This window comes from Nanorana parkeri, unplaced genomic scaffold (genome assembly GCF_000935625.1).
Source record: "Nanorana parkeri isolate BGI_ZX_2015 unplaced genomic scaffold, ASM93562v1 scaffold38, whole genome shotgun sequence".
NCBI lineage: Eukaryota > Metazoa > Chordata > Amphibia > Anura > Dicroglossidae > Nanorana > Nanorana parkeri.
In genome coordinates, this window is record NW_017306306.1 from 2,396,974 (window position 1) to 2,410,918 (window position 13,945).

The following is a 13,945-nucleotide window of genomic DNA, read 5'->3' on the forward strand; positions in this document are numbered from 1 at the left end:
TTTTTAAGCTTTTACAATGCTTCAGGATGGACTAGGATTTTTCAAAGTTTACATTTAGTAGATAGCCAGGATAGGTGTGTGTGACCAGTCAATTCTGGAGCGACAGCACAGGAGGTCGTTATGTGCCGTATTATGGAATAAGCTCACCCAGACCAACAAAGTTTTCTTCAACTATAAGGCCCCATTCACACCAGGCGTATCAAGGTCACGTGTGCATGCCTCGTCCAGTGTTCACAATATGTATTCAAAAACGTGGAACGATTTTGTGTTGCCATTAATGGCAGTGCACCCCAAATATGGGTGAGCAAACATGGTTTTTCCCCACGTGTTTGCACGCATGAGAAAGCATGGAAAAAACGAGAAAGCATGTCGCCAAATTTGTGACAAGTTCTTTTCCTGCCATCGGCGCGTGTCCAAGGACCTAATGGGGATAAGCACCAAATGCGGAAACAAAGTCTCGCAAAGCACGTCCCCGATACGCCCTGGTGTATTTATGCGTTCAACAAAGCTGCATCTACATTCGATCTTTGCAAGCTAATCAGCTGTTGTGAGAATGAACAAATAAACAAATGTTCTCACTGTAATTGTTCTCTGGTCGAATGTTATTCCATAGGTAGACTGATGCAGAACAAAGTGAATTGGGAATATAAAGCATGTTACTAAGGAAATACAATGTTACAGTTCAAGAGACAGCTGAAGGGAATGGAGCATATAAATATAACCATTCCTATCCCTGTAGTATCAGTGGTTACATCTATATGCCAAATCCCTCCAACGGCAAGCTGTCTCCAGAACAACAAGAAACATTGTTCCATGTATTTCCCATGATCCTCTGCTCCATCTAGTAGCCATAATGTGGTAGTCTCCTCCATTCACTCTTCCTTATAAATATGCCTATTGAAGAACATTGGACCAGAAGAGAAAATGACACCAAGAACATCAGTTTCCATGCCAGTCTCACAACAGCTGGTTGACTGACAGAACAAATACACATGCAGTCTCACTGGGTGGATAGCTATGCCAATGTTTTATAACTAGACCTCTATCAGTCGCCTTCTTACTGGGGGTCAATTGTCCTCTATAAGCAGTGCCAGCTTCTGTGTGTAGACAACAGAAGTGATCATAGCGGAATACAGGCACCCGGAATGTGTCCCTATATTTACATAATGTTCACTTATATCTTCAATATCAGGAAAATAGGGAAGCTCGAACAGATGATGTGTCAGCCGTAGGAAAAGAAACTAGTAAAAAGGGAGAATTTCAAATAACTTACCGTATATACTCGAGTATAAGCCGAGTTTTTCAGCCCATTTTTTGTGCTGAAAAGTGCCCCCCTCGGCTTATACTCGAGTCAGCGTCTTGAGCTGGTCAGGTTTCTTCTTACTTACCTCACCGAGCGTCGCGTCACTGCTGCTCCGGTGGGCGGCGCTCCGAGCGGGGTCATCTGGCAGTCTCCGGGTCCTAATTTAGGTAGCCGGAGACTGCCAGATGACCCCGCTCGGAGCGCCGCCCACCGGAGCAGATAAAATTAGGTACCTCGGCTTATATTCGGGACGGCTTATACTCGAGTATATACGGTATGGTAAAACATAGTCAAAAGGAGCGGGGTCGAGTCCTACAACACCTTAAACCTGTCACCAAGAGCCAATCCCTTGGACATACAGCAGTTCACCAATTAGTCTAAGTGACAATTCTCTGCTGAGGCTGAACAACTGTCCGAGGTGTCACCTTCCCAATTCCATGCAGCTTTCTGATACAGAGTCAGCGGACCCATCAGTAAAACCACCGCTTAACCCTTTCCAGACAAGAACGGATTTAACAAAAGTCATTTTGGTTGGAAGCAATTTTTAGTTTACACACAACTACAATGTAATATAGCAGCGTAGCCAGGTTTATGTAGAACAGGCAGAGATTTTCTTTTAATGGCACAGAATGTGTAAAAAAAGACATATCAATATGTGAGGCCCTTTCTGAAGTCAGTTCTGGAGTGTGTACTTATATTTGTGTGCGTTTACAGAGCTTTTCAAGTAAAACAGGCTCGTTCTGCTTTAGACCTCATTAATATGGGTTTTAAAAAAAAAAGAGTAAAAACAATGAAGCGCCATGGACTGTCAGTTCTTAATAGGAATTGCTTTTAGGCATACTGCAGGATGCTGCCCCAAAGAAGCCGGGAAAGCTGGAAATCTAGGAAATAAGCACAAAAGGGGCGCCTTTCCTGGTGCAGATCACTTTTATTTCAATAAAACATAAATAAAAAACCGAATCATACTCACAAACATGAGTGTCACAAGAACCTTCTGATGAAGGGGGCGTGCCCCGGAAACGCGTTAACGTCACCACTACACTGGTATCACCTAGTGGACATCTCACTGCTTGTCAGTCCTCACCTCATGACTTTGTGACACTCATGTTTGTGAGTATGATTCGGTTTTTTATTTATGTTTTATTGAAATAAAAGTGATCTGCACCAGGAAAGGCGCCCCTTTTGTGCTTATTTCCTGGGTTTTAAAAGAGAACTATAGTCAAAGCATTTTTGGCTTCAGTTGTCTTTTGGGTCACAGGAGGACATTTGCTAATGCCCTCCTGTGACCCCAAAGTAAGCATATAACCAGCTATTGCCCATTATATGCTGACAGCGCAGAGCCGTGCATTGTCGGGCTCCACACTGCTACATGATTGAGAGCTGACTCCGCCTCTCTAGAGCCAGAGCCAGCTGAGCCCGCCCCCTCCCCTGTCTGTCCCTCCAATGAATGCAGGAGAGTAGAGGAGAGGGGAATACCTGCAGGGAGCAAATGATACTCTGCAGGGAGAAGACGTGAGCTGAGCCATCAGCGGTTTGTGATTGCTCAGTTCTTGATCTATAGAGCCAACATGTGACAGATGCAGGCTCAAGCTATGGGGAAAAGTACATTTTACTCCTTTTAAAAAGGGGGGTAGCATTCCATACACCATTATAATTTTCACACACCAGCATATCATCAATGTACCAAGTAGGTCGAATAAAAGCCACCTTTTTGCTGAAACGTAAATGAAAGCCAAAAAGCACGGGTAAGAAAGGAGACTTTATACTCCTGTCTGGGCGCCTGTTTATGGAATCTTTTAATCCTTCTGAACAGCAAAGCCTTCTGAAGCATCTTTGCATCAGACACTTCCAACTGTGTTGGATGTCTGTACCCCCCGAGCCCCATGTCACTCATATAGTAGATGAAGAAATTACCAGCACGTCAGTATTTGCTCCACTTTCGGAACCATGTCGGTCCCTTTAAACAGGCAAAGTGATCACTTTGTATGCCTGAAGAAATGACCGACATGGTTCCAAAACATTGCTTTACACTGAGATGACCTCAATAAGGAGGGATTGGTAGTGCCGGTGACTTCATCTACTACTGATTGATTTGAGGCACCATCCATGGTCCCTGCAGCACCCCCCAGACCATGGGTTTATATCGATCAGGAGTGTGATGGGACCCACATGTATCTGACCATATCACTCATGAACACAGTAGTGTTATAGGAGCCAGAGACCGAACCACAGAGCATGTTGGGACATCAAACCGCTGGAAGTATCCAGTACGATGATTTCTTTGGGTGGCTTTGCTGTGCTGCAATATTAGGATTCCATGAAAGGGAGCTTGTACTGACAAGTAGAACATCTCTTCTTTTACAGGTGCTTTTTATTTCAGCAACACTTGAATACATACAAGTGTTCAACTAGACATTTTCCTGTGTTGTGCTGGATTGTTCTTTTAGTTGCAACTGTAGTTGCCCTTTAAGATCCCCAGAAAATAAAACTATGTCAAACAGGAAGTAAGATGTTCCCTTGATTTATTGTAATTAACTTATCAAAACTGGAGCAGTTACTCATGGCAACCAATCAGCTTTTCTCTTTCATTTACAAAGCTTTCCTTAAAGTATAGAAGCTGATGGTCACCATGAGCAACCCCTCTGTTTGCTCCAGTTTTAATAAATACCTCCCATTATAGCACATAGGTCAATATGCCAATTTTCAGGGTCTACCAGGGTACCTTTCCTTGTTGAAGAAGCTGCCATGACCATGAGGACACAGCGAGGACCCAAAACATTTGCATGTTGACTCATGTGACAGTATGGGGTCCATTTATTAACAAGTCGCATAGCCACTTGCCCCGCAAATCTCTGAACATTCGTTCCGTGCGCTTAGAGGCAAAAATGAATGTTCTTAATACATTTGACTTGAAAATATACTATCCGGAAAATGCGCCATTAAAGCCGCTAGATCAGGGGTCTCAAAGTACCGGCCTGCAGCCAACTGACAAGTCGGGCACACGGTCACGGACCGCGTGCCCGACTTGCCGGAGCAGCTACACGGTCTGCATCTCTGTCGGATGCAGACCGCAGAGCTGCTCCTGTCAGCTCCGGCCGGAGCTCTGGCAGTTCTGAGCTCCGGCCGAATGATGGATCATTAGTAAGGTCTGCACTAGACCTTACTAATCACCACTAGATCACCAGGGAACGATGATGTGCCTCCTCCCTGCAAAGATGCAAGCCGGTGAGGGGGCTTGGAAGGAAAGGAGGGAGGGGGAAAGTTTACTATGTGTGCTGGGGGCTTGGGAGGGAGGAGGGGAAGTTTAATATGTGTGCAGGGGGACAGTGTATTAAATGTGTGCGGGGGGCTTGGAAGGGGGGTGAAGTGTATTTTTTGGGGGGGTCCCCTATATTTCAGGTGCGATTAGGGATTCCTGTGTCACAAACTTGCATTTTGCTGCAGCAGGAATCCCTAATCTGGCGTTTACATGCAGCAACTGTCACCTATTCAAGTTAATGATCAGGTGACAGCCGCTGCATGTACATATGTAAATATGATTACATGCGGTGTGAAGGCGTTTACATGCAGCAGTTGTCACCCGATCATTAATTTGAATCGGTGACAGTTGCCCACTTGTAACATGTGCATACATTAAAACTGGTACCATATATAGTAGGGGTCCCCACGGTACTAAAAAAATTGTCCCCCCACTAAATTGAGTTTGAGACCCTTGCGCTAGATGGAATCGAGGAACATTATTTCCTATGCTCCATCTAGTGGGCATACGCTTCACCTGGTAAAAAAAATTAATAAAATGTACACACTAAAAAAAAAAAAAATTGATTTTTGCCACTAATTGCAAAGAATAAATGTTCACAGATTTGGAGGGCAAACAGTTCATAAACAGACCTCTAAGTGTCTACAATAAACAGCAAAAATGCATCTTGGTGGGCTGGTGACTTCTTACGACGTATTTCTGGCTGAGAATGGCACCACCATCTGTTGCAGCCATTGCGTGGACCCTCTAAATTACATCCAGCACAGTCGGGATTGTGCAGCGCCACACAAGATTCATTTTTAGGATATGTCAGACAATCTCCTGTCAGAACAACAATGACACCACAAGCCAAAAAACACAAAAAGCTACTTTAACACTTATATTTAAAAAAAATTTCAATGACTTAACATTTTACAGTTTTTAAGAGTGGGAATATATCAGGCAAGACTCGAGGCATGACCGAGTAAAACTGCACAACATAGCAGGTTCTTCAGGTGACCGGCTCAAGGTATTAGTAGATTATAAAGTACAGCGCTGGTCATCGTTCCAAGAAGAGGAGAGGATAGAGAGACTTTCTCAGAACACAAACATATAGATTACAGCTCATGGACCGAGTGAATAATACTCACCATAGGTGAATGAAACTACAGGGCATATAGGAATCATGGGTTCTTCTCTTAGCTGGCAAATCAAGTAACTTCAGTTCCTGTTCATAACTCACACAGAGCTACAAGGAGGTATCGTTCCTGTGTAAAAGCTGTAAAGAAAAGGCAGAGACTTTTACTGAAGAGAAACGTGATGCTGGAGGCTGCAAGCTGCTTATTCTAATCTGCTGTCTTATTACTGTCTGCAGGGGCCAGGGAGGAGCTGGAGGAATCCTTAGATGCAGCTTTTCCCTCATCACAGCACACAGAGGTCACACGGCTCTCTGTTTCAATCAAGAAACCTAATGCTTGGTGTGAAAGCGAATGACCACCTAAGCAAGGCATAAACAGCTTGCTGGTCGCGCTAACCATGCAACCAAGTACATTGGGGGAATTTATCAAAATCAGGAGCAGCTGTGCATGGCAACCAATCAGCTTCTCTCTTTCATTTTCAAATCTTAACTGAACAAAGTGAAGAGAGAAGCTGATTGGTTGCCATGCACAGCTGCTCCAGTTTTGATAAATTACCCCCACAGTGTATTATTTATACTGACAAAGAACAACTAACCTAACAAAACAGAGCAATATTTAAAACCAAGAAGTACTAAAGGATAGTGCATGGTCTATAATAGGGCTGCAACTGACCATTATTTTCATGATTGATTAGTTGGCCAATTTTTTCCGATTAACCATGAAATTATATATATCAATATACAACAGAAACTGCACGCACAATTGTTTGCAACCGCACTGCACAGCATTGCGGTACTGCGTGTGCCCAGGAGGCGCGTTTGGGGTGCCACTGAAATTAATGGCACGTTTTGACACCTTTTTTTAAATAATTGTAGGTATATTAGACATTTTAATTAGTTTCATGGATTATAAAAAAATTAAAATACTCCAATCAATATAATCAAATAACCAAACTTATTTAAAGGAACACCAAAATTGGACAAAAGATACATACAGCCCGATCATCAGTTTAGAGTTAGCCATGAATATTGGCCCAACAATTATTGCACTCTGGCGCAAATGGCGATCGTCAGCCAACTTGTTTCCATTTGCCTTCGCAAGGGGCGGGAGACTTTTTAAACTTCACTTTAAAAAAGGAGAACTATGGGGTTAAGGCTTTTCCCCATAGTCCTCCTTAGGTTAACGGGAAGACACAAACTAGCGTCCTCCCGTCACCATAGGCTCAGTATACCGCGAGCGGTATACTGAGACGCCGCAGCTGAAGCGGAGCCCAACAATAATTTTTTATTATTATTAGATTTCTTTTATTTACATTTCATTTAAAAAAACTTTTTTTTTTACTTTACTTTGACTGCTATCACATGGGGGGGCTAAGTATTTTTTTTTTTAAATTAACTTTTTAAAGTTACATCTTTAAAATAACAAAACACACCTTTAGAAATGTTTAGCGATGACAATCTACAAACACATACTTCTAGATTATTGCCGGCTTTGTATTCTTTGCATTCCTTATTTCCTTTATTTCTCTTTTCTTCCCCAGTCTTCTGACAGTGGCCATGTTTACTAAGGACAGATTACTAGCTCTCCTTTCACTTCCTTAACCCCTTCGTGACGGGAGACGTACACTGCACGTCCAGCCACAAAGGGACCAAATGACTCGTCACGTACACTGTACTGACGAGTTATTTGCTGCACTAGAAGGCTGCTAACCGCTGAGAATCAGCGGTTATCTTTCAGTAATAGATGTCTAACTATCTAGAGATCCATTACTGAAAGGGTTAACCTTTTTCAGACACCCGATACCTTAATATCGGGTGTCTGAGAGTCACAGCAGAGGGAACGGGAGACGTACACTGTACGTCCAGCCACAAAGGGACCAAATGACTCGTCACGTACACTGTACTGACGAGTTATTTGCTGCACTAGAAGGCTGCTAACCGCTGAGAATCAGCGGTTATCTTTCAGTAATAGATGTCTAACTATCTAGAGATCCATTACTGAAAGGGTTAACCTTTTTCAGACACCCGATACCTTAATATCGGGTGTCTGAGAGTCACAGCAGAGGGACACAGATGCCGGCAAAAGCCGGCATTCTGACAGCTCGTATAGATCGAGAGATATCTCTCAAGCTATACTGGGTTTTTTTTTTTTTATCTTTTGACTGTCAAGAATAGATACATAATGTAATGTAATAGACACATAATGTATCTATTCTTGAAAGTAGAATGTTTCAGTTTTCTGAAACATTCAGTAACAGCTAAATCCTGAACTGCTGCAGGATCAGCGTCACTAACTTATTATCGGCTGTTCTGAAGTTTGAAGCAGCCTGATAATAACCAAAAATGTATTTATCAAGCAGTAATAGTGAGATTAATTCACAATGACTGCTTGATATAAATAAAATAAAATTTGTAAGTTTAAAAAAAAGTGTAAAAAAAAAATAAAAAATAAAAGTGTAAAAAAATTAAACATAAGGGACAAATAAATGAATGTATGTATATTACAGATGAGATTTCCCTCCAATGCTCTGCTGATGAAACCTTCCCAGGATGCAACACTTGGGCACATTACATTTGTGTCAGAAGTTGAGCCGGAAATAGATGAACTCTATTTGTAAGAAAATGAAAAACGTGTTTGTTTAGCTAATGAATACAAGATTATTTAAATCAGCATGCAGAGCTGAATGCTGATGTGATTTTCAGTGAAAGGGGGTAAAAGTCCACTTTAATCCTTTCCAAAACTGAGAGTAGATGGGGGGGTGCGAGTTCAGAGTACTCAATAGCCATGGCAGTCAAAATAATAGGCTGGTTTATGCTGCAAACTGGAAGCTGATTTTCTGGAAATGGAGGTAAAAAAAATATAAAGACCTAAATACAGTGAATTGCAAAAGTATTCACCCCTTGGCATTTTCCCTATTTTGTTGCACTAACACCTGAAATTTACATTTGGGGGGGGGGGTTATATAATTTGATATATACAACATGCCTACCACTTTGTGTGCATCCCCCCTCTTGCAGGAATTACAGCTGCAAGTCTCTTGGGGGGCACATCCAGCCACTGGGATTTTCTGCCATTGTTCCAAGGCAAAACTGCTCCAGCCCCTTCAAGCTGGATGGGTTATGCTGGCATAAGTCATGCCACAGATTCTCAATTGGATTGACGTTTGGGCAATGGCAAGGCTATTCCGAGACATTTAAATGTTTCCCCTTAAACCAGTTGAGTGTTGCTTTAGCAGTATGCTTAGGCCTGGTTCACACCTGGGCGTTTTACAGCGCGTTCCTACGCGTTATAAAACGCTCAACATCCGAAAACCAATGATTGCCTATGGGCATGGTTCCCACCTGGGCGTTTTACAGCTCGTAGGAACACGCTGCAAAACGCCCTACGCCCAAAGAAGCACAGGAGCTTCTTTGGGGCGGCAAACGCGCATATTTAATACGCCTAGGTGTGTACCCAGCCTCAGTCATTGTCCTGCTGGAAGGTGAACCTCCGTCCCAGTCTCAAATCTCCGGCAGACTGAAACAGGTTTTCCCTCAAGAATTTCCCTGTAGTTAGCGCCATCCATAAGTCCTTCAATTCTGACCAGTTTGCCAGTCCCTGCCGATGAAAAATATCCCCACAGCATGATGGTGCCACCACCATGCTATACTGTGGGAATGGTGTTCTCAGGGTAATGAGAGATCTTAGGTTTGCCCCAGACGCATCATTTTCCTTGCAGGTCAAAAATATAAATTTTAATCTCATCTGACCAGAGTACCTCCTTCCATATGTTTGGGAATCTCCCCCGTGCCTTTGGCAAACAGCAAATGTGTTTGCTTATATTTTTTTCTGTAAGCAATGGCCTTTTCTGGCCACTCTTCCATGAAGGCCAGCTCTATGGAGTGCACGGCTTGGGGCTTGTTCACACGATGTCTGGACCAGAACCGTGTGCTCCTGCACCCAAAATGCATCCCAATGTCTCCCTACGTGCTTTATGGGCTACAGTTCTCACCAGCGCAGTCCGCTCCGGACAGAAAAAAATTTGCATGAAACATTTTCTCCGGTCCGGAAACGCACAAACACATCAAAAACACAGAAAACGCACTTCATCTAACATACTGACAGCCCCACTACCCAATTTTTTGGGTGGACAGCCCTCTCTTGGCAGGTTTGCTGTGATGCCATATTCCTTCCATTTTCTAAATATGGATTTAATGGTGCGCTGTCGGATGTTCAAAGTTTTGGATTAAAAAAAATAAACACAACCCTGATCTGTATTTCTCCACAACTTTGTCCCAGGCTTGTTTGGAGCACTCTTTGGTCCTTGTGGCGCCCCTTAGCCCTTGTTCACACCTGAATGTTTTGTAGCGTGTTCTACGCTCGACGAACACTCTACAAAACGCTCAAAATATAAATTCCATTGTATTCAATGGTCTCGTTCCCACCTTGGCGTATTTCCGCCCGTCCCTAACGCGCTACAAAACGGCCCACGCCTGAAAAGGTACATGTACTACTTTGGGCCGTTTTGTTGCGCGTTTCCATTGGGATACAGCCAAGTAGCCTTCGAAAATGCGCGACTTTACCGCGAAACGCGGTAAAAAACGCGCGACAGACGCGCATATGCAATACGCCTAGGTGTGCACGAGACCTTAAGGTGCCCATACACTGCTCGTACGAGAATCGAGCAGTGTGAACGAAGACGTGCGACCGTTTCTACTGTACGGTCGCACGTCTTGTCTAAGGAGCACGCTAGAAAACCAGCCGAAAATCGTACGATTTTCGGCTGGTTTGAACGGTGCTCGGGAGACAAATGCCGAACGGGCCGGTGTGCGCACGCGCACACTGCCCGTTCAGCATTGCGGTCATCGGAAGCCCGCCCCTCAGGGGGGCAAGCTTGCGATGATCGAGAGTACGATCTGCCTGTCCAAGATGGGCAGATCGAATGTTTTTTTAATCACTTTACAACCATCGCAAGGCTAAGGTCTTGCGATGGTTGTACAGTGTATGGCCACCTTCACTCGGTGGTGTTGCAGACTCTGGGGCCTTTCAGAACAGGTTATAGATACTGAGATCATGTAACAGATTGCACACACACAGGTGGTCTCTATGTACCTAATGTGACTTCTGAAGGTAATTGGTTGCACCAGATCTTATGGAGGGGCTTCTTAGCAGAGGGGGTAAATATGCATGCACCACTGTTTTTTTTCTAAAGTTATCTTCACTTCACCAGTTTGGACTATTTGTGTATGTCCATTACATGTAATCCAAATAAAAATCTATTTTAATTCCAGGTGGAAATGCAACAAAATAGGGAAAATGCCAAGGAGGGGGTGAATAATTTTGCAAGCCACTGTACCTTGTTTAGTATAATTTAATTGGAACGAGACATTTTGTGTTTATTATGGCAGAAAAGCAATGTGCAAGGTACAGAAAACAAATAGCATCAGTAACCATTCTGACCACAAATCCTGAAGTCGAATTTATGGATTGTTACCACAAAATTTGTATCCACCGCTGCACTGGACAGCACCACAAAGAATGGGTCTGATCGTACACAGGGGGCACTCATCTGCCTACGTCATGGGATTGGTATAAATAGTGAAGGATTTAGTTAGTTAACATGAGCTCACAACATGCATAATGAAGAGTGGAGACATATACATAAAACATGCAGTGCGCTGACCAGCTTATCTCAGGCTACCAGAAACTGAGACCAACCTCTGGGAAATCAAGTTCCCCAATACCAATTCAGGGCAAAAACAGGAGGATATCAAAGTCACATGTCTACAGAGTGCATAGTTGGGAAACTGTTACCGGCATATAGGAGGATAATTTGCTTAATTTAAGCAGTTGTACTAAAAAGGTCTGAATAGTCAGTGCCCCCAGCCCAGCCTGCAAAGACAATACTGCACACAACATTTTCACAAAAACAACCTGAAGATCCCCATTATGTTCAATGGTGCCTGTTCACACGGGAGCGTCGGGCTGCCGCTTGTTGTGCGAAATAGTACATATGGTTTTTCCAGCAGAATTGGCCCATGGACATCAATGGAAGCGCTTGAAATGTGCAGTGTTTTGCACCTAACTGTTGTCCTCCTCTGAGCAACCTCAATGCATGTGAACAAATTGGAAAGAAAAAAAAAAAATCAGGAGCATCCATCAGGGGTCTTCTTTAAAAAATAAAATACAAAAAATATATACCTGTCCAAGGACTAAAGCGGGGGCCCAATCTACTTGTCCTGATACAAGACCCCAGAAGTCACCCTATAAAGCTGCCCATACACCTTACAATTATCTGCAGATTTTCTGTGGTCAGATGGAAAAAGTGCAACAGATTGGCCCAGGGGGAAAATTACTCCATCCACACAGTTAAGTGTAGATGGAGGAATCTGTTGCACCTTTTCCATCTGACCATAGAAAATCTGCAGATAATTGTAAGGTGTATGGCCAGCTTTAGACTCCAATAAAGAAGACAGAGCACAGCATTGTGCTGAGACGAAGCGCTGGGAGTACAGTTCTTCTGTCTCACTGATCACAGAGAAGATCGGAGAACGAACGTTCTTCGGTCTGCTTCCTGCTCTCCATCCTGAGGTCATGCTCTCAGGTCCTGGGTCCCCCAGAAGCAAGGGGGACCCAAAAAAACCACAGCAGGGAGGAGGGGCAAACAAGCAGCCTTGTACATCTGGGTGGTTGTACAGCCGCCTAGATCACTTGTACAAAACGAGTGGCAGCTCCCCTGCTCTACATTTAGCCGTGCTTGACCACAGCAGGGCTAAATGTAGAGGGAAAAACCTGCTCAGTGCCTGAAACTTCATGTCCTGGGTGTCGGGCAATAAGAATTGCACACCCCAGGACATAATATTAAAATGATACACAGGGAATAGAATGATAAAAAAAAGATCCTATATGGCCAATTAAAACTCCTGCAAACCCACATGGTGATAACACTTGATATTGAACATACCGTATTTTTCGCTCCATAAGACGCACTTTTTTCCCCCCAAAAGGAGGGGGAAAATGTGCCTGCGTCTTATGGAGCGAATCCCGACGCCCGAGACATGCAATTTCGGGCGCCGGGCGAGTAGTAGGAGCCACTGCTCGTTTAATACGAGTGATCTAATGAGATCACTCGTATTAAAGCCGAGCAGCGGCGATCGTATTCAGCAGTAGGAGCCACTGCTCGTTTAATACGTATTAAAACCGAGCAGCGGCGACGATGGAGATCACCATAGAGCAGACGAAGAACGGACTTTCTTCGTCTGCTCTGTGTGATCACTGAGACCGGGGCGCTGTAATCACAGCGCCACCTGTCTCAGCGGTCACTAACTGCAGCTTCTGTCACAGCTTCTGTCATAGAAGCGGTGTCAGAAGCTACAGTCTGTCGAGTGCTCCATAAGGCGCGCCGGACCTCCCTGCGTCCTATGGTCCGGTGCGTCTTATGGACCGCAAAATACGGTAATTAGCCATTTAGGAACTTTGTTTTTAATCATCTTGTGTGTATCATTTTAATATTACTTCTCAATGAAACATAACCTTTTATATAAATCAATGTTATACAAAATTGTCCATTCACTCTACGCCACCATTAAATACCCCAATTCTTACGTTCACTATAGGGTTAAACATTATAGTGAACATAATTGACTGGCAGGCTATTTTTACATTACCGATAGGCAATCCAAGCCTACATGTGAAGGTTTCGGTGTGAAGATTTATGCCTAATGAGCAGGGCAGCAAATATCTGCGGAGCTAGCTGGGAGATGAAGAATAATCTTCCTGTGACCCGTCCCTTGCCTCCTAACCTTCTCCTTCCCACTCCGCAGTAGGTGAGGTTGGGGGTCCTCTAAGGGGTGCTGGCAGAATTGCCTGACGCTCTGTTCTTCTCTGCTTCAAGAAGGAGAACAAAAAAAACTAACCCTGCTGATAACCCGCTACAGGACTAAATTGAGAGTAGAAACTACCTGCCCAGCACCCAGAACTGCATGTACCTCCCATGCTCGCCTCCGGGACTTCTCTAGAGTCTCTCCCATCCTCTGAACTCTTTACCCCAGCCTGTCCATCTATCTCCTACTCTGACTGCCGCCTTTAGGTGATCCCTTAAAAGGAGAACTATGAGGTGAGTGCTTTTCACTCACCTCCATAGTTCTAGCCGACCTGTGACAACGAGACTGTCACAGGTCGGCTCAGTATGATCGGGAGGTGAGCAAACACATACCGGTGCTCGCTCACCTCTCACGGCTCTCTGCCGTGACAGTGGGAGGGGCTGGATTCCCCCCTCCCCGCCAG

At 44.1% G+C, this 13,945-nt stretch overlaps 1 protein-coding gene across 1 annotated transcript in view; it reads right to left on the reverse strand.

Annotated features, from left to right (window-relative positions):
- Positions 1-13,945, reverse strand: part of ZFR (zinc finger RNA binding protein) — a 67,021-nt gene that overhangs the window by 41,056 nt on the left and 12,020 nt on the right. The window contains exon 2 of the mRNA XM_018570537.1: positions 5,693-5,820. Coding sequence (XP_018426039.1) covers positions 5,693-5,729 — 37 coding nt within the window. The 5' untranslated portion in view covers positions 5,730-5,820. The remainder of the gene's footprint in view (positions 1-5,692; positions 5,821-13,945) is intronic.